A 24,090-nucleotide genomic window follows, 5' to 3' on the forward strand; every position below is an offset into this window, starting at 1 on the left:
GTCTGTGAGTACAACAGAACTGATATGGCAGGTGAACCCCGAGGACAAACCATCCCAACAAAAATAAAAATTCAGCCTACCACTGTTTTCAATGGCTGTCACTTTTATTATAAGGCAAAATCCTCCCAAATTGCAGTTCCCAGGGCTTCCACCACAGTCTTTAGAAAGATTTTCATGCTGTTTTTTTTAGCACCAGCTAAAATGAGTTTTTATGGATATAAAGAAGGATATTATCGAACATAATGTCCATTTGTGATGTATCTTGTGATGTACCTTTTGGGGTGCCAACAGAAGAAGATCATCAAAGGTAAGGCATTTATTATATCTCTATTTCTGACTTTCGTGGCGCACCTGAAATATGTGTTTCATGCTTTTGTATGCGGGGCGCTGTCCTCAGGTAATCGCATGGTTTGCTTTCGCCGTAAAGCCTTTTTGAAATCTGACACAATGGCTGGATTAACAAGAAGTTAAGCTTTATTTTGATGTATTACACTTGTGATTTTATGAAAGATCAATATTTATAATTCTGTAGTTTGAATTTCGCGCTCTGCAATTTCACCGGATGTTGGCCAGGTGGGACGCAACCGTCCCACCTGGCCATAATGAGTGCACCTTGGACTACCATTCTTCCTGGGGCTTCTCTTCAACATTGCTTGCTTTCTTGTGTGCAAAATGACAGTGCATATGGTTGCATTTCAGATAGGCCTCCATTTTTGTAAATGTTGTATGTCGCAGTAGTTGGACCAATACCTTGTCTAGTTTACTGAAGTAAGTAGGCAAACATTCACTCTGTTGTGATTCATTAAATTACACATTAGTTGTGTGATAGTAACCTATCACACAACTAATGTTAGCCTACTAGCCTACTTTTTCGCCCCCTCCCTGCTCTCTTGCTATATTGTGTGTGTTGCTCTCGGGAATGGGCATTTCATCTTGTTCGCGGCAGATTCAAATTGACTATAGAATATGCACTTATTTTGATTTAGTTTTTAGCTTTTCTGAAACTCTCCCACACAGAAAACATTGAGCACCTGGAGAAGTGGTGGCTTGGTTACGGTCATTGCATAGTGCCACAAATTCAACAGAAATGTAGCCTTTAGTTCTAGTTATTGAAGTTTAAGCTACGAAGCCTGTAAGAATCTTTGACAGTGTCGAGCAGATCTGTGCGTGTTGGTAGGCACAAATTGTGACGATTGCTCATTGTTCATGTGTAGGGCCTCGTTTCAGATACATTTTTGTACATTTTAAAAGTAGTAAAACCAATCTACTGTACCTTGTGTTATCAGGGCTCTAAAGCAATACTTGTTGTATGGATTTAAAAATGACCCCTCAGACATGTCATCCTTGAGCCAGGCTTGCCTAAACAGTAATGTTATTGAATGCTGATCTCATTCTATTGATTTATTTAATCAAAGAGGGAAACTACTAGCATAGCCTGGAGCTCATTTACTTTTAAAAATGACTCAAACTAAATTTAGTTTTCATCAATTACAAAATTGTCTCAGCCAGTGGTCAATCATTGGTGTATATGTCTATCTCTGGGTAAATCCCACAGTAAACATAGTCGGAGTTATAGGCCTATATCAGTATGGTAGACTGAGCATCAAGTTGTTGTTCTGTGTTTATTTGGGACTGTGTGACCTCAGAGAGCACTAGTGCCAGTCTGATTCACCCAGGCACGCAACACGCCCACACAACCCTCCCCTCTCCCGGTGCGGCTCCAGCTCTCCTCCACTGAACCCTCTGCCCACGGCAATGACATGCGCTGGCAGCCCGCAAGACGGGCACTGAGCAATGAGTCACTCCGATGCTACAAGTAGATGGATAGATAGCTGAGCGACTCTTCTTCACACTCCAAGCGAGGCTGAGGGGGTGGCGAACTGGGGAGCTGGAGAGATGCAACAGAAGAGAACAGAGATGGAGGTGCAACGGGACTTGAGTTAGGTTTGATGGACCGAGAGGGAAGTTTTTTCATTGGACAGAGTTTTAAATGTTATTTTCTATTTTACACATCCGCTCTCCTTTCTTTTTTTCCAATGACCAATTTAACTGAGCTGTGGCGATGACACAGTGGGGCTCTCGTGTCGGTCCGTACTCGTGAGTCTCAGAAGCATGCGAGCCGCAGCGCTACCCCTGACATTCAGAAGATTCTCCCAGCGGGGCGCCCAAGCTCCATGTTTACGGCAATTTGAGACAGCGATGAAAAGAGGCAACCGTTATCTCGCCAATTACACACACCGCGGGATTTTACACCTGGCCTTTTCCACCTCGCTCCGTTGTCTGCCTCTCTCTCTATCGTGTTCTGCTCTCCTCTCGTTCTCTGTCTATTGGGCTGATGGTACATGGGCAGGCAACTGACATCTCTCTCACTGTACCTGTTAGAATCCACCCATCTGTTCCGCCGTTAATTGCACGCCACAGATCTGTGCATTATTTCATTTGCACTCAAGGGGCTCGAGATTAAGTATCTAAATTCCTCCTCTGCTAGACAAACAGATGTCTGTCTCGCCAGAACAAACACAGTACATGTCCCAATTCTCTTCAATGGCTCCCTCTCTCTGCTCTTGTCCTTTCACCACTGACTGAAGGGTGAAATCATCTATTCTCCCTCTATCCCATCTCTCTCCTCACCAACCATTACTGTCTCTTTCCTCTCTTCCTGCAATCCTCCCCTACTCGTCTCACTCTCACCACCCCCTCTCTTACCCTCTACCAACGGCCTCATACTCTCCCCTCTCAGTGCCTCTATCCTTCCTCTCTCCTGTTTCACCTCCCTCCCTCTCTGGTCCAGCTGTGCTGTGTGTCTGTGACATCCGTTGCTCCAGCTGGGAGAGCTGTGGCCCAGGGCCACCAGAATGTCTGAAGTGGAAACACGGGAGCTAATGTCTCTGCTGCTGCTGCCTCTCCCTCTCCCTCTCCACTGTCATGTCCTCTCTTAAAACCACCCCAGAGAGAGAAGGGGAGCGGGACAGAGAGAGGGAGGGGAGAGACGAGAAACAGAGGGGGTAAAGAATGGAGAGAGACTGACAGGAGGAGAGATGGAGCAGTGACTGGGAGAGTGAAAAAGGTGCAGAGCTCTGAGGGCACTTCCTGTGCTCTCTTTTTGGAGCTAGACGAGACATAATATTAATAACCATCTCCATCCATTATGCAAGATGGCGGACATATTAATAACAGGCTCTCCAGTAACACTCTCTCTATTGAGACACATGAATTGTCCCGGTTTAAAAGCCATTCGTCCAGCCCCCCTCAGCATCTGTTATACCATGTGGAAGCCCTCCGTTTCTGAGTCAGATGTCCCAGCTGGAGGAGAGCTCGTCAAAGAGATGGGTCATGGACGGTACTGGGTGAATCAAGCCTCAGTCGCTCTGTCACACACACACATGCACACACACAAAGGGACTGGGACCAGCACTGACTCTAGCCCTGGGTGAAGAGACTGAATGAGCATCTGGGCTCTGAGAGTGTCTCGTCTCTTTGTTATCGTCAGCTGCTGTCTCGTCTGGTGTTCTCGGGGCAAGGAGTGATGACCTCATACATGCCCCCCCCTCCCCCGCGCCACACAAGATGGAGTCAGAGCTTTGAACCACGTACTGTTCATCGTGAAGAGACACATACATTATGTGTAGTTACACTGTGCCTATACGTAACTACAGGATTTAGACCTCTTATACAGAACTACTGCATGGCACAAATCTTGCCACCATATTACACTGCTAAAATAGGGTACAGCACACAAAATGGCCACCTGGTTTTCTAGGACTCTTGCATTTAGGAAATCCATTAAAAATAATCATGAAAAAACTAAATAGCTTTCTCTCTCTCTCTTTTTCTCTGTCTGTCTCTCGTTCTCTCAACAAATGAAAATGCCTGCAGGCTGTTGTGTAGGAGGACAGCAATCACAGCGTCTGTGTTGCCAGGAGAAAAGGCCATAGTGATGAAAAATCTGCATCTAACAGGCAGGAAATGACAAAACATCAATTTCCTCAGAGAGAATTATATATGTAGGCTAAAAGGAGGAGAGGCTGACAAACCATGAAAGGAAACACACTGATCATCACCATTATCACAAATGATACTTTACTATTATTTTTCCTAAAGTGAAGAAAACAAATCCTGACCATTTAGGTGAAGAGAGAGCCCATTGCATCAGGCTGCACCACTTATTGGAGGGATGTGATAAATGATGGAGATTCATCCATTTCAATTGCTAACTACAATATCTGCCATATTGTGTGGAACAGGAGGGTTGAGAGATTTGTTTTTCTGGAACTAAGCGTTTTAAGATTTGTGCCACAGAGCGAGAGAGAGAGAGAGAGAGAAAAATCTAAGGGGCGGTGTTCTGTCTCAGTGCCAAGAGCACTGCAGTTTGCAGCCAAGACAGGATGAGAGAGGGAGAAACAGTAATACTGGGACCTCTATTGGTGTAAGAGGATACTGCAAGGACAGACGCAGCATGGTCTCCACAATGTGTGTGTGTGTGTGTGTGTCTCAATCCGCAGCTCTCCTCCTTTCCTCTCCTCCCGCGTCTGACAGTGTGGCTGTGAAGGACAGTGCCAGGCCCCCTCCAGAGGAGAGAGAAGGAAACTAAAAGATGCTGACGAGAGAATCTGTTTCCAATGACAACACCCTCAGCCTGCAAGAGAATACATGTCTGCAACAAGGCATTATAAACCACACAAGCCAGATCTCACAGATTGATCAGAGCACTCTGTGGTAAACGTGATCAACCACACCCATAAGCACAAAAAAAAACAGATATAACTAACAGATAACATATCTGGTATTTCTGTCAGGTAGCCCAGTGGTTAAGAGCATTGGGCCAATAAACGCAAGGTCGCTGGTTTGAATCCCCAAGCCGGCAAGGTGGGAAAATCTGCAATCCTGCCTTTGAGCAAGGCAGTTAACCCCCCCGACAACAACTGCACCCAGTGCACCGGTGACATGGATGTTGATTAAGGCATCCCCCAGCACCTCTCTTATTCACAGGTTTCGAGTTAAATGCGGAAGACACATATCGGTTGACTGCATTCAGTTGTGCAACTGACGAGGTATACCCCTTTCCCTGTTAATGAATCCAGAACCGAACCATGATATCGTAAAGACCTTCCAGCAAACAGAGATCAAAGGCTACCCTGCGGCAAAACTCTTAACTGCATTTTGTTTCACGTCCGATTAATAACATGCTAACACTCTAGCGCCATCAGCGCTAACTTTGTAAAACCAGTGTATTATGAAAGACCGCACACCTTTCTACTGAGAATCTCCATCTAAAGACTCATAGATCGAAGGGCCTGTTTGAAAGGGGTGCGCAGGTTTACCCCTGCGTGTTTAACTGGTTCATAACATGCTTTAGAACCTTTTCAATCTCAGATATAACATCTTGGTTTCAGTAGAGATGATGACCCCTTCCCATGTATGTAGGATGAGGTGGAGAGGCTGTTCTGCCTGCGTTTGGTTGTGCCTTCCCAAGTGTACCTCCCTTTCAGCATAAAGGGTTGGATGGAGAGACTGTGCTGGGTGCGTTTGGTTATGCCTTCCCCAGTGTATCCTCCTTTCTGTGTAATGGGCATGACAGTACGAAAGTGGAAGTAGATCTCTCCTCCGGGGTCCTGGAGGGGTTAAACAGGGTGTGGGCTGTCCCCGTTCTGCCTGAACATAAAATTAAACAGATTCATGTTGTGGTAAACAAAGCTATCTGAGACAGCAGGCAGGCGCCCGATCCCGTCTATCCTTCCACTCAGGACCCCTGGCTTAGTAGCCACACTGGATGGACGGGGGTGGATGGATATGGAAGAACCCTGTGGTTCTGAACATGACAAAGCTAATCTATAGACTGCAACAACAGCCTAATGCCATAATGTGTGTGTGTGTGTGTGTGTGTGTGTGTGTGTGTGTGTGTGTGTTCAGTCTTTATCTGTGACCTATTCTTAGCCCCTTGTATTTCCACTTAGCTGCAAGACACCTGTAGTTGTTTAATTTGTTTTCGTCTGCCTCATCCAGGCTCTCTTCTTCTCTCCCTTTCACATGATTTCACATTCACACTCCCTGTTCTAATCTGTCACCTTTTTGCTGTCTTTATCTCCCTCCCTCTTTCTCTCAATCCATTATTCTCTCTGTATTCTCACACCTTTCTCCCTCACTCTGCCTTTCCACTCTCTCTTTTTTTCATCTTTGAGTGGGGTGGATTTACATTTGCAGTTCTCACTCTCTCTCTGAGAAACAGACTGGTGCACGTCAGCAATGAGGATAATCTCCATGGCAACCTCCATGGCAACCTCAGCTGAGCTCCCTTCCCCTTGCCAAGAGCCACACCCAGGAGGGAGGAAACCAGGAAGTGACGTGTTCACACCCGGGTGTCCATGCGTGCAAGTCTGTGTGCTAAACAAAGGACGCTGGAACAAAGCCAGGACATAGAGCAGGCGTCTCAAGGTGCCGCATTATCATTAGCCCAATCATGTCAACCATGATGCAACCTAAATCTGAACCAGAGAGCTGAGGGTAAGGGTGTCTTTTTGGGTAACAATAGTTGACCCCATCTGGATGGTTACTGAACCTAAATGACTTACAGTAGGTGAATGAATGCCCCCTGCTGTAGAAATACAATCCAGTAAAATTGTGAAGCACTTAGCTGGCTACCTCACCGGGGATAATGTACTTAGATAATCAATAATGTAATGCTTTTTGCAACACTGGGGCCAGCAGAGCAGAGGGAGAGGCTTTTAGCCAACACACACTTAACACACAGCCAATGTAATAAACACGTTATTGAATAACACACACTCAGCTAAATACAGGACTACACACACTGCTGCTCACACAAAGAAACTCATACACTAAGTGCAATACTGTTTAATACACCAACATGAATCTGTTGATATTAGGAAATTACACACACTCAAATAAACACACGTACACAGAGAACACACTGACAAACACCCACCCACACACAGACATGGTGGTGAGAGCTGGAGGGATAAGCCCTGCGACCTCATTCCCCTAACCCTTTGTCCCGCCTCCCCGATTTAGCTGTGATTGACTGCTGAGTTGCTGCCGGTAACGTCAGCCCCGCCCAGCCCAGGCTGCAGCTCGCCGAGACGCCAAGGCTCTGAGAGATCCTTTCTGCTGCAGAGCAGAGCGGAAAATTACCACAGCCTCTCTCTCTCTCTCTCACACACACACACACACAGAGCTGCAGCCTACAGAGCGCATTCTGAACCACTCAGAATGCAAAGAGACAGCCTCAGGCATTGTTACTGGAGCCACACCGGTCCAAACGCAGCACAGAGAGAGAGCGTGGCAACATAGAGAATATATTTTGTGTGACTCTCAGACACCTAGTAAACTGCTCAGAGGGCACTGCAATCTTCCAGACACACACTGACCCACTTACACATGCATTGCAATATTCAGAACCCCCGTGTGATCATAGAGAGCCCCCCAAAGCAGACCACATAGATAAGACCACATTCTGAACCAACCAAATGATCATACAGTGGCTCTGAGCTGGTATTTTATTTAGTTGTTTTTACTGACCGACCACTCACAAAAAAAATAGGTCAGTGTATCATGAAAGAGTATTAAAGAACTTATTATCAAAGAGAAGTACATCATAGAGCTTTGTGCAATACAGAGACCAAGGGGGACAGAGCTACATTGAGGCCTAGACTACACAATATTTACAAAGCCCACTTGAATGCCACTGGTTACAAACAGCACCACTTTAAATGGCCAAAAGAATGCTCAATCCGCATGAGTAGATAGCGTTTGCTGTTGATAGACACAGTCTGTGTAGTCCAACAAAAAGGGGCTGAGCAGCCCTGACACACTAAGCGCATGTTAATGAAAATGGAAAGAATCCTGTTTACAGCATGCTCAGGCTGATAGCATGCGTGTCTGGGGAGACCTGCTGCTAATTCACCATTACTCCTCTCAGCTGCTACCCCCCCCACACACACACACAGGCACACACACATGAAAACAAGGTTGGTGGACTGAAGGAGGGAGGGTAGGAAGGAAGGAGAGTGGGAGAGGGCGATAGGGAGACAAAGAGATAGATGGGAATTAATATCGAGCGGAACACTGAGGCTGAGAAAATGGAAGGAAAATGTTGTATAGAGAGCGAAATAAGGGGTGAGAGAATCAGAGGGATGGAACAAGGCCTGTGGGCTGAGGGGAAAGGTAGGAGGGGGAGGGGCAAAGAGGGCATTGAAGGGTGGGAAAGCAAGAGAAACAGTGAGACTGGAGGAAAGAGAAATTATGAATTAGAAAAGGGAACATAGACTGAGAAAGACAGGCAGGGATAGTGGCTGAGGGAAAGGGGCAGAGGGTTTGAGGGAAATCGATTAAAGGTTGGGAATGCAATAGGAGCAGAGAGACCATGAGATTGAGAGAAATGCACAGTGAGTCAGGGAAATGTACAAAGCAACAGCAGGCGTGAGAAACAGAGGGGATAGATAAAAAGGATAAGGGAGAGAATGAAAGAGAAGGATTACTCATGCACTCCGATGTGAAAGAAAAGGTTGTTACAGCAGTAATCCTCCAAGCTGAGGGAACAGCAGAATAAAAGGCATGAGAGCGAGAGAGAGGCCTATCCTGTCATCCACACACCTCCTGGGGACTCAAAAAGATAGGCAGGCCCCTGTTTGTGCCAAGCCAGCTCACTCATACACAGGAACGCAGACTCCTCCATTTACACTCAATTTAAATGACTGTCTGTTTGCTTCAATTTATATTTCACTGAACCTCGGTGGTGGTTTGTAAAATATTCAACAACATGCAATCACCATCAATGAATCGATCTTGTGGATGCAAGAGAGAGAGCGAGAGACTACGGACTTAGAATAATGTAAAGTAATATAATATAAAGTAATAATATTCTAAACATGGGGTAAGTGTTGACATTATATAAATACAAAATGGAAATAAAACTACACCCTATGAAAGAAAGTATTGGTTGTTGCACAATCATGAAGAAAAAAAAACAGAATCCATCAAAAAAACAACAGCTGACGTTCTGATTCTGCTGCCATTAAAAAGCTCACAATTTGCCTTTTTCAATTAGGCTGCAACTCTATCATCCGTTGAAACAACTAATTTTTGGATCCTTGAATCAAATACAAAATTAACCCGGAACACATTTCCACAGCGTCATAGAGGGGCATTCGAACGTCACAGATGTTAACTAGTTCAGCACCATGGACAGCAACACTCCCTCTATCAAGACAACTCTATCAAGACAACTCTAGAGTTAAGGGTTGTTTTCTAAAGTAAGAGAAACTTTGAAAACAATATTCTTGACTGCAATAAGTTTAAAGGAGCAATAACGGTATAATTCAATAGAATAAAATGCCCGTTCATGTATAGCCTAGATCTTACCTTCTCTTTGCTGGGTAATGTTTGAGTCCTGTCAAACGTGTCATTTCCATTAATACTGATCAGTTCTGCATCTGCAGGTGGATACGGTGCGGGAAAAACCACTACGTCACTCTTCAGTGTGTCTGAACTGAAACACACGTCATACTGCTGAGTAGATTTAGAGTAAGACCAGCTCCCGTCAGGGTGTGTGGTGATCATTGGGGCGCTGTGCATGCCGAAACTGTCGTCTGTCTTGAAGCATTTTACAGCTATTAAACTGATCAGGCTCAATAAAAATATCACTGACACCGAGGCAATGGCGATCAGCAAATACAGGTTTAAATCAGAGAAGCTCTCCTCCTTTCTCGGTACGTTTCTGTATTGAGTCTGGATTTCACCTGTACTTTCAACCACCACTACATCAATAGACACAGTCGCTGACAGTGAGGGTTCTCCGTTATCAGAAACCAACACGACCAACGGGTGAGTTTTCAGGTCATTGTCACTCATTCGCCTCTTAGTCCTTAGTTCCCCGGTGCTGGTTCCGATTCGGAAGAGGTTGGTTCCCTTGGGCTCAGAGATGTGATAAGAAAGCAGCGCATTGTAGCCAGAGTCGGAGTCTACAGCCCTGATCTTGGCCACAAAGTAGCCCGCTTCAGCAGAATAGGGAATGTTCTCAGAGTTAACAGAGCCGTGATCAGAATAGGGCGCGAGAATCCCAGGACTGTTGTCATTCTCATCCAGAATAAAAACGTTCACAGTCACGTTGCTGCTGAGAGGAGGAACACCAGAGTCTGTGGCCTGAACTTTAAACTGGAAAGTTTTCGTCTCTTCATAGTTAAAAGTCTGCAGGCTGACTATATCTCCTGTATCTGAGTTTATATTTACAGAAGATGATACGAAAACACGTTTATCTAATGAAGAATAAGTTACTTTTGCATTTTCATCTGAGTCTGGGTCAAAAGCAGACGTCGTACAAATGACGTCTCCTACCTTACTGTTCTCTTTAACATAAATATTAATCACTGGTTCTGAGAAGCGAGGAGCGTTGTCATTCACATCAGAAACGTGTACAGTAATAACGCTGGTGCTGGAGAGAGGCGGGGTCCCTTCATCCGTAGCTGCGATGGTGACATTATACTCAGAAACACCCTCTCTGTCAAGAGGCCCATCTACTACTAAAGAATAATGATTATTATAAGAGCTCTTTATCGTAAATGGTACGGAGTCTAGTATTTTAACCTGTACAGCGCCATTTTTGCCTGCGTCATTGTCAATTATTGTTATCAGGCCAACCATTGTCCCTAATGACGCATCCTCTTTTACAACGTTAACTAAAGACGTGACAGATATCTCTGGTGGATTGTCATTCACGTCGGTAATTTCAACCAGCACTTTACAGTGAGATGCTCTTGGCTTGTGGCCTTTGTCTTTAGCTTGGATACGGATTTCAAAAACGTTGTTGGTCTCGTGATCAACCACGCCTTTCACAGTGATTTCTCCAGTTACTGAATTAATTGCGAATGCATCAATGCTATTGCCATTGTTTTGGTTGATAAAACTATACACTATTTCTCCGTTTAGCCCCTCATCTGAATCTTTCGCTTGAACCATAATTACGGAGCTACCTGGAGGCTTATTCTCAGGAATAAGAGCTTTGTAGAGGGGCTTTGAGAAAATAGGAATATTGTCGTTAACATCCTCTACATTTATTATAATAAGTGATGTCCCAGATCGTGGAGGTTTTCCTCCATCTACAGCGGTCAGTGTGAGCTGGATAACGGGCTGTTTCTCTCGGTCTAACGCTTTCTGCAGTACTAACTCAGCAGACACACTCTGCTCTCCACCGCTCTGTACATCCAGGGAGAAGTGTTCATTCGGGCTCAGCTTGTAGCTCTTTACCGAGTTAGCTCCTATGTCTGCGTCGTAGGCGCTGTCCAAAGGAAATCTCTCACCTGGAAATGCAGACTCCGATACATTCAAATAGGTTTTAGGAGAACTAAACGATGGCGAGTTGTCATTTATATCCAAAACATTCACCTCAAGGCGGTACAGGTTCAATGGCGAATTCACAATGGCTTCTAGCGTTAAGGAACACTTCGTGCTCCGAGTACAGAGCTCGTCTCTGTCTATTCTCTCCCTCACGGACAAAATTCCAGTCTTTGTATTTACATCGAAATACCTCTTATTGAGTCCCGAAATCTCAAACCCACGATATTCAAGGTCCTGCACGTTAAGATGCAAATCCTTCGCGAAATGTCCGACAACAGTGCCCGGGTTAGATTCCTCCGATATGGAATAGACAATCTGTGCTGATGCGATACTCCAAAGATGGGACAACGGTAGAAGGTAGTACATCCACGGATGAAAAAGAAACGCTTGGTGAGTCATTGTGACAGTATTCTGCTTATTAAACCTCCACCTACCAAAAGCAGCTGTCGTCCGCATAGCTGCGTAATTTCTTAAAATCCAAAACAGACACAGACGAGATCCACGATGTTCTGCTGCTCGGGCAAACAAAGCGGTTTTTTCGACACCGAACAATGTCCCTGTAAAGGGAGGAGCCTCAAACAACGAGCGAAGATTTACACTGTGTGAGCAGATAGCGACACCGCGTGGATATCGACAGAGAAAACGGAACAACTCGGCTATAGATTTCTGTGGAAGTGAAGACCAAAATCAGCAATCCCTCAAAACACATAAAGTGACCATACAAGCTACGGGTCATGACCATAATATCTGTTAATATCCGATGATATTGGTGAGTTCTACAGTATTTTAAATGTGAGGAGGTAAAAACTACTCAATTTCATTCGGCCTAGTTAACATAGACACCAGAACGCAAATGTTCAGCCACTTCATCAGACAAACTTCTCGCAAACGGGCGTTTCAGCACCATCGCTTTAACCATCCAGGCAAATAGCAAGCAAATGTTACAACTGGTACAAATGTTACAACTGGTACAAATGTTACAACTGGTACAACTGGTAACACAATGTTACAACTTCAGAACGTTCTAAAATAAAACCGATCATTCAAACGAGTAACAAAGCAACGTCATAATAACCAGCATAAGCAAAACAATGCAGAATACTTGGTAGGCCTAAACAAAGGGAGAAAAACAGATTTCAGTTTTAACTGACTCTTACCATGTCTTTGTTGGGTAATGTTTGAGTCCTGTCAAACGTGTCATTTCCATTAACACTGATCAGTTCTGCATCTGCAGGTGGATACGGTGCGGGAAAAACCACTACGTCACTCTTCAGTGTGTCTGAGCTGAAACACACGTCATACTGCTGAGTAGATTTAGAGTAAGACCAGCTCCCATCAGGGTGTGTGGTGATCATTGGGGCGCTGTGCATGCCGAAACTGTCGTCTGTCTTGAAGCATTTTACAGCTATTAAACTGATGAGGCTCAGTAAAAATATCACTGACACCGAGGCAATGGCGATGAGCAAATACATGTTTAAATCAGAGACACTCTCCTCTGTTCTCGGCACATTTCTGAATTGAGTCTGGATTTCAATGGTACTTTCAACCACCACTACATCAATAGACACAGTCGCTGACAGTGAGGGTTCTCCGTTATCAGAAACCAACACCAACAACGGGTGAGTTTTCAGGTCATTGTCACTCATTCGCCTCTTAGTCCTTAGTTCCCCGGTGCTGGTTCCGATTCGGAAGAGGTTGGTTCCCTTGGGCTCAGAGATGTGATAAGAAAGCAGCGCATTGTAACCAGAGTCGGAGTCTACAGCCCTGATCTTGGCCACAAAGTAGCCCGCTTCAGCAGAATAGGGAATGTTCTCAGAGTTAACGGAGCCGTGATCAGAATAGGGCGCGAGAATCCCAGGACTGTTGTCATTCTCATCCAGGATAAAAACGTTCACAGTCACGTTGCTACTGAGAGGAGGAACACCAGAGTCTGTGGCCTGAACTTTAAACTGGAAAGTTTGTATCTCCTCATAGTTAAAAGACTGCAGGCTGACTATATCTCCGGTATCCGAGTTGATATTTACAAATGATGATATTGAAACACTTTTATCTAATAATGAATACGTCACTTTTGCATTTTCATCTGAATCTGGATCAAAAACAGACATCGTATAAATGACGTCACCTACCGGACTGTTCTCTTTGACATAAACGTTAATCACGGGTTCTGAGAAGCGAGGAGCGTTGTCATTCACATCAGAAACGTGCACAGTAACAACGCTGGTGCTGGAGAGAGGCGGGGTCCCTTCGTCCGTAGCGATGATGGTGACATTATACTGAGAAACACTTTCTCTGTCAAGAGGCCCATCTACAACTAAGGAATAATAGTTTTTATAGTTCGACTTTAATTTAAAAGGAACAGCCTCAACAAGATTACAGTTAGTTAGGCCATTTTTCCCTCCGTCTTTATCTATCACTGTCACCAAGGCGACTACCGTGCCTATTTCACTATCCTCTTTCACTGGGCTCATTAATGATGTCACTGATATTTCAGGAGCATTGTCATTAACATCAACAACCTCAACTAATACTTTACAATAACCACTGCGAGGTGATGAACCTTGGTCAGTTGCTTGTACACGTATTTCATATGCTGCGTTTTTCTCCTGATCCAAATGTCCTTTGACAGTCATTTCACCTGTATCTGGATTTAGGGCAAACATATCAGCAGGATTCAGATTCCCACGCTCAATGAATGAATACACAAGTTTACTATGTAGTCCTTCGTCTAAATCAGTAGCAGTAAGTGTTAAGACTGTAGTCCCAAAAGGTATATTCTCAGGCACACTGACCTTATACAGCGGCTTGCTAAATGAGGGTGAATTATCATTAGAATCTATGACATTTACAACAATAGGCAGCGTTCCGGATTGTGGAGGTTTTCCTCCATCTACAGCGGTCAGTGTGATCCGGATAACGGGCTGTTTCTCTCGGTCTAAAGCTTTCTGCAGCACCAACTCAGCAGACACACTCTGGTCTCCACCGCTCTGTACATCCAGGGAGAAGTGTTCATTCGGGCTCAGCTTGTAGCTCTTTACCGAGTTACTGCCCGTATCTGCGTCATTCGCTATTGGCAGTGGGTATCGCTCACCGGGGTATGAAGATTCAGTTATGTTAAAAGTAGCAACCTTTTTAATGAATGACGGAGAATTGTCATTGATGTCTAAAATATTCACCTCGATGCGGTGGAGAAGCATAGGATGGCTCAATATGGCCTCTATATTTAGAGAGCACTTTACCGTACTCGGACAGAGCTCCTCTCTGTCTATTCTCTCGTTAACGAACAGTACTCCTGTTTTCAGATTCGCATCAAAATACCTCTTACTCTGTCCCGATACAATCCTTAGACCCCTTGACTCCAGCTCGTGTACATTAAGGTTTAAATCCTTAGCGAGATTCCCCACAAACGTGCCTTTGTCCACCTCCTCTGAAACGGAGTAAGAGATCTGCGCTGCAGACAAGTCAAATAAACAAAGCAACGCGACGCAATGAATCCAAACGATTTCTCTTTGTCTTCGACAACCCATGGTTGCTTTTTCAAAATGAATTAATCCAACAGAATATATTCACATTTCCACGAAACCTAAAAACCGGTCAAATGTTTTAAAAAATCCACCCAGCCCATTCCGTCTCACCACCATTCGAGTGTTTCGCATCACAAAGCTCTCGAGACTGGTGACTCTATTCTCTTTTTCTTTCGGAGAGGAGGAGTCATGGAATATCAGTGACTTCATTTACTTCTGTGGTCTATAGTGACACCGTGTGCCACTTGCATTTCACATGTTGTTGGAATACTGCGATGACCTCAAGTCGACAATATCACACTGGACATTTACTCACCGAAAGGCCCACGTGTTAAAAAGGACAAATGTGCTGTCACATGCAAAACACAGGGAACGTAGCTACATGCAAGTAAAGTAACCTCATATAAAGAAATACATTTTCACATGGTCGTGTTCTGATAACAACGACAGAAGCTAAAGCAATCAAAGAGGAGTAGCGCGGACTAAAAATCAAGGCATTGACACGGAAAGCTCAAGGGTCTACCATTCTATTTAACCTTTATTTAACTAGGCAAGTCAGTTAAGAAGAAATTCTTACTTTCAATCACGGCCTAGAAACAGTGGGTTAACTACCTTGTTGAGGGGCAGAAGGAAAGAGTTTTACCTTGTTAGCTCGGGGATTCGATCTTTCAACCTTTTGGTTATTAGTCCAAAGCTCTAACCACTAGGCTACCTAATGCTCTCGAAACTGCAAATACACAATACTCATGAACAAATGTCCACGTTGCATCTATTCCATTACACAGGGTGAAAAGTATCAATACGTTTACATGCGTTACACACTAATCGTTCGATATTAAACTGATTATGGCAGTCGGGAGATTATGCAATCGTCATGTAAAGACGTATCTTAATGAGTGTAATGTCAAAATCGGAAGTAAGCATGCGCCGATTAATACACCATAGACCTTTGATTTATTAGGACATGTAAACACCTGAATTGGCGTTCCAGCTGTGTGTTTGATCTGCGCATGTGCTAGCACCAGCTGAGCGAGCCTCCCAATTTATCTAGAGTGAAGTGAGTTCAGATCAACTGAATGTACGCTTCTTAGAGGTAGTTTTAACATACCAACTTTATATGTCTGAACTCAGAATCAAATATGCTTCCCAAAAATAACATGTTAGCTGTGGTAGAACGTTTATTTTGATTGACGATTTTCTGCACGTATCAGAGTGCCACCAGCTGGCCTGATTTCAAATCTGTTCACGGAAACAAGATTATTAGGGAAATCGTTATTCTTGCAAAGCATATAAACGTTTTAATCAAACTAATATATGAATCTGACTATACACAATAATATCATTATTATGTGCATGTAACCGCATTCAATGTTAAATGAACACTGCCCCTAATCAGAGCACAAACGGTTTCAGTGCCATGGACTGTGCTAGGAGTTCCCCACTTGCTGAACATAGACCTTTGAAAGGAAAAGCCACGGTAGACATGGCTCAAGAACTCACCTTGAGGGTGACAAAGTCATAATCAATTGTGTAGCCTAATATCAATGTAACCTCATTTTTATTTTTGCTCAACCTTTATTTTCTAGGCAAGTCAGTTGAGAACAAATTCTTATTTACAATGACGGCCTACTCCCTAAACCCTAAACTTGACGACGCATGGCTAATTGTGTGCCGCCCTATGGTACTCCCAATCACGTCCGGTCGTGATACAGCTTAGAATCGAACAAGGGTCTGTAGTGACACCTCTAGCACGAAGATGCAGTGCCTTAGACCGGTGCGCCAGTCGGGAGATATAAGCTGTATATTTCCCATACGTTGTATACGTTACTTCCTATTTACTCACAATATCCTATACACCCATTACACTTTGCTGGGGACTGACACATTTACACAATTGAGAAGTACAACATTTCTGTAGCCTATAGCATCATAGAAAGCCAATCACAAGTCACAAAGCATTGCAGGCTTGGCACGTATCTTTAGCTTCGAAGTTTAGCGCGCCTTCAGAACCATGGACAGCAACGCCCTTCATGAACCACACGCGCAATGCAAAACAATGTCAATGTGAACACTTTGGAGAGGATGGCTGTTTTCAAAGTAAGAGCGACTTTGAAAACAATATTCTTTGACTGCGAGTTCAATGGAGTAAAACATATAGAATTCAATATGACATGTAAAGGCCGGTTTATGTAGAGAGCTTACCTTCTCTTTGTTGGGTAATGTTTGAGTCCTGTCAAACGTGTCATTTCCATTAATACTGATCAGTTCTGCATCTGCAGGTGGATACGGTGCGGGGAAAACCACTACGTCACTCTTCAGTGTGTCTGAACTGAAACACACGTCATACTGCTGAGTAGATTTAGAGTAAGACCAGCTCCCGTCAGGGTGTGTGGTGATCATTGGGGCGCTGTACCTTCTGAAACTGTCGTCTGTCCTGTGGCATTTTACAGCTATTAAACTGATCAGGCTCAATAAAAATATCACTGACACCGAGGCAATGGCGATCAGCAAATACAGGTTTAAATCAGAGAAGCTCTCCTCCTTTCTCGGTACATTTTTGAATTGAGTCTGGATTTCACCTCTACTTTCAACCACCACTACATCAATAGACACAGTCGCTGACAGTGAGGGTTCTCCGTTATCAGAAACCAACACGACCAACGGGTGTGTTTTCAAGTCATTGTCACTCATTCGCCTCTTAGTCCTTAGTTCCCCGGTGCTGGTTCCGATTCGGAAGAGGTTGGTTCCCTTGGGCTCAGAGATGTGATAAGAAAGCAGCGCATTGTAGCCAGAGTCGGAGTCTACAGCCCTGATCTTGGCCACAAAGTAGCCCGCTTCAGCAGAATAGGGAATGTTCTCAGAGTTAACGGAGCCGTGATCAGAATAGGGCGCGAGAATCCCAGGACTGTTGTCATTCTCATCCAGAATAAAAACGTTCACAGTCACGTTGCTGCTGAGAGGAGGAACACCAGAGTCTGAGGCCTGAACTTTAAACTGGAACGTTTTTATCTCCTCGTAGTTAAAAGACTGCAGACTGACTATATCTCCTGTATCCGAGTTTATATTTACAGATGATGATATTGAAACACTCTTATCTAATAATGAATACGTCACTTTTGCATTTTCACCTGAATCTGGATCAAAAGCAGACGTCGTATAAATGACGTCACCTACCGGACTGTTCTCTTTCACATAAACATTAATAATTGGTTCTGAGAAGCGAGGAGCGTTGTCATTCACATCAGAAACGTCTACAGTAATAAGGCTAGTGCTGGAGAGAGGCGGGGTCCCTTCATCCGTAGCTGTGATGATGACATTGTACTGAGCAGTGCTCTCCCTATCAAGAGGCCCGTCTACCACTAAAGAATAATCGTTTTTGTAGTTCGACTTTAGTTTGAAAGGGACAGAGCCTACAAGTTTACAGTTGGTGAGGCCATTTTGACCTCCATCTTTATCATTTACTGTGACCAAGGCGACCACAGACATTAACTCAGCATCCTCTCTCACTGGGCTCATAAGTGACGTCACTGATATTTCAGGTGTATTGTCATTGACATCAATAACCTCCACTAACACTTTACCATGGGCACTGCGAGGAGAGTGCCCACGATCTGACACCTGCACACGAATGTCGTATGCAGCGTTTTCCTCAAAATCTAACTTCCCCTTAACTTTAATTTCACCTGTGTCTGAATTTATGGAAAATGTATCGGCAGGGTTAAAATGTCCCCGTTCAATGAAAGAATAAACAAGATCACCATTTACCCCCTCATCTAAATCAGTGGCGGTGATTGTTAATATAGATGACGCAAAGGCAACGTTTTCAGAAACACATGCCTTGTAAAGGGATTGGCTAAATACTGGCGTATTGTCATTTACATCCATTACGTTAACAATAATCTGTAATGTTCCGGATCTTGGAGGATTTCCACCATCTAGAGCGGTCAGTGTGAGCTGGATCACAGGCTGTTTCTCTCGGTCTAACGCTTTCTGCAGCACTAACTCAGCAGACACACTCTGCTCTCCACTGTTCTGCACATCCAGGGAGAAGTGTTCATTCGGGCTCAGCTTGTAGCTCTTTACCGAGTTACTGCCCGTGTCTGCGTCATTAGCTACCGGTAGAAGGTATCTCTCACCGGGATATGAGGATTCTGAAATATTTAATAATTTCACGGTTTCACGAAAAGATGGTGCATTGTCATTTATGTCAAAGATATTCACCTCTATACGGTGGAGCTGCGTAGGATGGCTCAATATGGCCTGTATGTTTAGCGAACACTTTACCATATTCGGACAAAGCTCCTCTCTGTCTAGCCTCTCCTGAACATATAGAATTCCTGTTTTCAAATTCGCCTCGAAATACCTCTTAGGCCTACCGTGTCCCGATACAATCCTTAGACCCCTCGACTCCAGTTCCTGTACATTAAGGTTTAAATCCTTAGCGAGATTCCCCACAAACGTGCCTTTGTCCACCTCCTCTGAAATGGAGTAAGAGATCTGCGCTGCAGACCAGTCAAATAAACAAAGCAACGCGACGCAATGAATCCAAACGATTTCTCTTTGTCGTTGACTACCCATCACTGCGTGTATTTTTTTTTTATCCCAGTAGAAAAGTCACATATCCATAAATTTCCAAAAAGCCTATTGGAGAGATCCTGTACACAGCCAAGCCCTCTCCATCTCACCACCGTTCCAGATTTTCTGATCGCAAAGCTCTCGGTAGTGGTGACGCTATTCTCTTTCTTATTAAGAGAGGAGGAGTCATAAAATATCAGCGACGACATTAATTTCTGTGGTCTATAGCGACACCGTGTGTTACTGTTATACATTGCCTATATTACTCATGTAAAATAAGATCGTATAGTAAATATTTCACTTGTAGTTAGAATTTCACTTACGTTAGAATACTGAGAATACTCGTGTTGGACATTTACTACCCGAAATGCCTAGCTATGTATTTAAAAGGACAAACGTTCTGATCAATACAAAACACAGGAAAGTAGCTAAAGAAAAGTCAACCACATATAGTCAAATAAATGTTGACACAGTAATGTTCTGATAACAATGACAGAAGTCATACTAAAGACTCACACGGGATATTGCTATGCTAAGCTCAAGTGGTTAACATCGTGACGCTCTCAAGACTGCAAAGAAACACTCCTCAAACGTGAATTCCCAAATTGCATCTCTTCCATTACACCAGTGACAAGTTTTACCTAAAAAAAAAACAGTGTCCCAATCATCAGAGATCAAAAAATGGTTTCAACCCCATGGACCGTATTCGGTAAGATTTTACCGGTTACTGAACATAGATAGACATTTGGAAACGAATATAGGTCTACGCGGTTGAAATTGACAAATATACGACAGTATGCAACTTCAGGCGTTCAATGTCGATGATAATTATGTAGCCTATATCATCGATCTGCAATATGATGCATACTTACATTTTCCATATGTTCCACCTTATTTTCTCGCAATACTCTACGTATACAAATGCCAGGGTGAGAAAATTGCACAAATTCGTGAAGATTAAACACTATTGAGAAGTGTCATGGGCAGCCATTCATTCATACGTCAGAGAGCATTCAGCGCTTCGCGCGAATCTTAATTTCAGAAGATTAGCACACTTTTAGAACCAGGGACAGCAAATCTCGCTTTATGAAGCCAGGAGCCCAAAGGCATAGTGCGAAACAAATCAAATGTGATAACTCTGAGGTGGAAGCCTCTTTTCAAGCTAAGAGGAACCTTAAAAACAGTTATGTTTAACTATGGGGAGTTCAAAGGAGTAATTCATGAAGCAATATTTCAATAGACAAATAGGCTCGTTTATGTAGAGAGCTTACCTTCTCTTTGTTTGGTAATGTTTGAGTCCTGTCAAACGTGTCATTTCCATTAATACTGATCAGTTCTGCATCTGCAGGTGGATACGGTGCGGGGAAAACCACTACGTCACTCTTCAGTGTGTCTGAGCTGAAACACACGTCATACTGCTGAGTAGATTTAGAGTAAGACCAGCTCCCGTCAGGGTGTGTGGTGATCATAGGGGCGCTGTACCTTCTGAAACTGTCGTCTGTCTTGCGGCATTTTACAGCTATTAAAATGATGAGGCTCAATAAAAATATCACTGATACCGAGGCAGTGGCGATCAGCAAATACAGGTTTAAATCAGAGAAGCTCTCCTCCTTTCTCGGCACGTTTTTGAAATGAGTCTGGATTTCACCTATACTTTCAACCACCACTACATCAATAGACACAGTCGCTGACAGTGAGGGTTCTCCACTATCAGAAACCAACACCACCAACGGGTGAGCTTTCAGGTCATTGTCACTCATTCGCCTCTTAGTCCTTAGCTCCCCGGTGCTGGTTCCGATTCGGAAGAGGTTGGTTCCCTTGGGCTCAGAGATGTGATAAGAAAGCAGCGCATTGTAACCAGAGTCGGAGTCTACAGCCCTGATCTTGGCCACAAAGTAGCCCGCTTCAGCAGAATAGGGAATGTTCTCAGAGTTAACGGAGCCGTGATCAGAATAGGGCGCGAGAATCCCAGGACTGTTGTCATTCTCATCCAGAATAAAAACGTTCACAGTCACGTTGCTGCTGAGAGGAGGAACACCAGAGTCTGTGGCCTGAACTTTAAACTGGAAAGTTTGTATCTCCTCATAGTTAAAAGACTGCAAGCTGACCATATCTCCGGTATCTGAGTTGATATTTACAGATGATGATATTGAAACACTTGTGTCTAATAATGAATACGTCATCTTTGCATTTCCATCTGAATCTGGATCAAAAGCAGACATCGTATAAATGACGTCACCTACCGGACTGTTCTCTTTCACATAAACATGAATCACGGGTTCTGAGAAGCGAGGAGCGTTGTCATTCACATCAGAAACGCGCACAGTAATAACGCTGGTGCTGGAGAGAGGCGGGGTCCCTCCATCCGTAACTGTGACAGTTACATTGTACTGAGAAACACTCTCTCTGTCAAGAGGCCCATCTACCACTAACGAATAATAGTTTTTATAGTTCGACTTTAGTTTAAAAGGAACAGAGCCAACAAGTTTACAGTTAGTGAGGCCGTTTTTCCCTCCATCTTTATCTATCACAGTTACCAAGGCGACCACTGTCCCCATTTCACTATCCTCTTTCACTGGGCTCATAAGTGACGTCACCGAGACTTCAGGGGCATTGTCGTTGACATCAATAACTTCTACCAACACTTTAGAATAACCACTGCGGGGTGAGGGACCTTGGTCAGTTGCTTGCACCCGGATTTCATACGCAGCATTTGCCTCATGATCCAAATTCGCCTTTACAGTCATTTCCCCAGTGTCTGGATTTAGGGCAAACATATCAGCAGGATTCAGATTCCCACGCTCAACGAATGAATACACAAGTTTACTATGTAGTCCTTCGTCTAAATCAGTAGCAGTAAGTGTTAAGACTGTAGTCCCAAAAGGTATATTCTCAGGCACACTGACCTTATACAGCGGCTTGCTAAATGAGGGTGAATTATCATTAGAATCTATGACATTTACAACAATAGGCAGCGTTCCGGATTGTGGAGGTTTTCCTCCATCTACAGCGGTCAGGGTGAGCTGGATCACAGGCTGTTTCTCTCGGTCTAAAGCTTTCTGCAGCACCAACTCAGCAGACACACTCTGGTCTCCGCCGTTCTGTACATCCAGGGAGAAGTGTTCATTCGGGCTCAGCTTGTAGCTCTTCACCGAGTTACTGCCCGTATCTGCGTCATTCGCTATTGGCAGTGGGTATCGCTCACCGGGGTATGAAGATTCAGTTATGTTAAAAGTAGCAACCTTTTTAATGAATGACGGAGAATTGTCATTGATGTCTAATATATTCACCTCGATGCGGTGGAGAAGCATAGGATGGTTCAATATGGCCTCCATATTTAGAGAGCACTTTACCGTACTCGGACAAAGCTCCTCTCTGTCTATTCTCTCGTTAACTAACAGTAGTCCTGTTTTCAGATTCGCATCAAAATACCTCTTACTATGTCCCGATACAATCCTTAGACCCCTCGACTCCAGGTCCTGTACATTAAGGTTTAAATCCTTAGCGAGATTCCCCACAAACGTGCCTTTGTCCACCTCCTCTGAAACGGAGTAAGAGATCTGCGCTGCAGACCAGTCAAATAAACAAAGCAACGCGACGCAATGAATCCAAACACTTTCTCTTTGTCTTCGACAACCCATCGCTGCTTGTACAAAGTAAATGAATCCAATAAAAAATATTCACATATCAATGAAAGCTAAAAAAATAAAAATAAATCAGTTAGAGAGATCCTGTACACAACCCCGCCCTCTCAGTCTCACCACCATTCGAGTGTCTCTTGACAAAGGCGCTCGGACTAGTGACTCTATTCTCTTTTTCATTCAGAGAGGAGGAGTCATAGAATATCAAATTCTGTGGTCTATAGCGACATCGTGTGTTGTTTATAGCCTATATTACTCATGTAATATAAGAGTTGATATTATTTGACTAGTTAGAATACGGAGGTAAACTCCAGTGGACAGTCTCGTGTTGGACATCCGCTACACGAAATGCCTATGTCTTTAAAGGACAAGCGTTCTGTTCAATGCAAAACACGGGAAGGTAGTTCACGAAAGGTCAAGCCAATATAATGAAACAAATGCTCAGATGGTCATGTTCTGATAACATTGACAGAAGCTAGAACAATCAACGAGGAGTAAAGACCGAAGGGATATCGACATATAAAGCTCAAGGGGTTAACAGTGTGACGCGCTATAGACTGCAAAGTGAGAAAAACGTTGCATCCATTCCATTACACCAGTAACAAGCATTAATCTAAAGAGAAAACTGCTCCCATCAGCGGAGAGCAAAAACGGTTTCAGCACCATTGCAAGCCCGCGGTAGGCTTTCACCGCTTACTGAAAATAGTCCGTTGGAAACAAATGCGGTAGACATGGATACACAATAGGCATATGTACCTTTAGGCTGATAATGTCAATAGCGGTTGTGTAGCCTATATCATCAATCTGAAAAATGATGCATCTGTATATTTCCCATACGTTGAATACGTTCCTGTCTTTTTTCTCACTCTACCCTACATACTTACGACTTTGCTGGGGTTAGGCACATTTAAACGCTCAGCTCTGAAGTTCAGCGCACTTTCAGAACCATGGACAGCAACACTCCCTTTATGAAGCCAGGAGGCCATTCACACAGTGAAAAA

The 24,090-nt window shown here is 43.9% G+C and overlaps 1 protein-coding gene across 20 annotated transcripts in view; it reads right to left on the minus strand.

Annotated features, from left to right (window-relative positions):
* Window positions 1–24,090, minus strand: part of LOC109864680 (protocadherin alpha-C2) — a 202,713-nt gene that overhangs the window by 52,131 nt on the left and 126,492 nt on the right. Inside the window, exon 1 of one of the 20 annotated variants that reach the window (XM_031798580.1) lies at window positions 20,720–23,239. The exons of 16 other annotated variants lie outside the window; for them this stretch is intronic. In XM_031798580.1, the coding sequence (XP_031654440.1) occupies window positions 20,720–23,089 (2,370 nt within the window). In that variant the 5' untranslated portion in view covers window positions 23,090–23,239. Of the gene's footprint in view, window positions 1–9,378; window positions 11,885–12,506; window positions 15,018–17,075; window positions 19,578–20,719; window positions 23,240–24,090 lie in introns of those variants that run through there. 3 more of the 20 variants (XM_020452549.2, XM_031798576.1, XM_020452548.2) reach the window with 3 other exon arrangements.

Source organism: Oncorhynchus kisutch, linkage group LG19 (assembly GCF_002021735.2).
Source record: "Oncorhynchus kisutch isolate 150728-3 linkage group LG19, Okis_V2, whole genome shotgun sequence".
Taxonomy (NCBI): domain Eukaryota; kingdom Metazoa; phylum Chordata; class Actinopteri; order Salmoniformes; family Salmonidae; genus Oncorhynchus; species Oncorhynchus kisutch.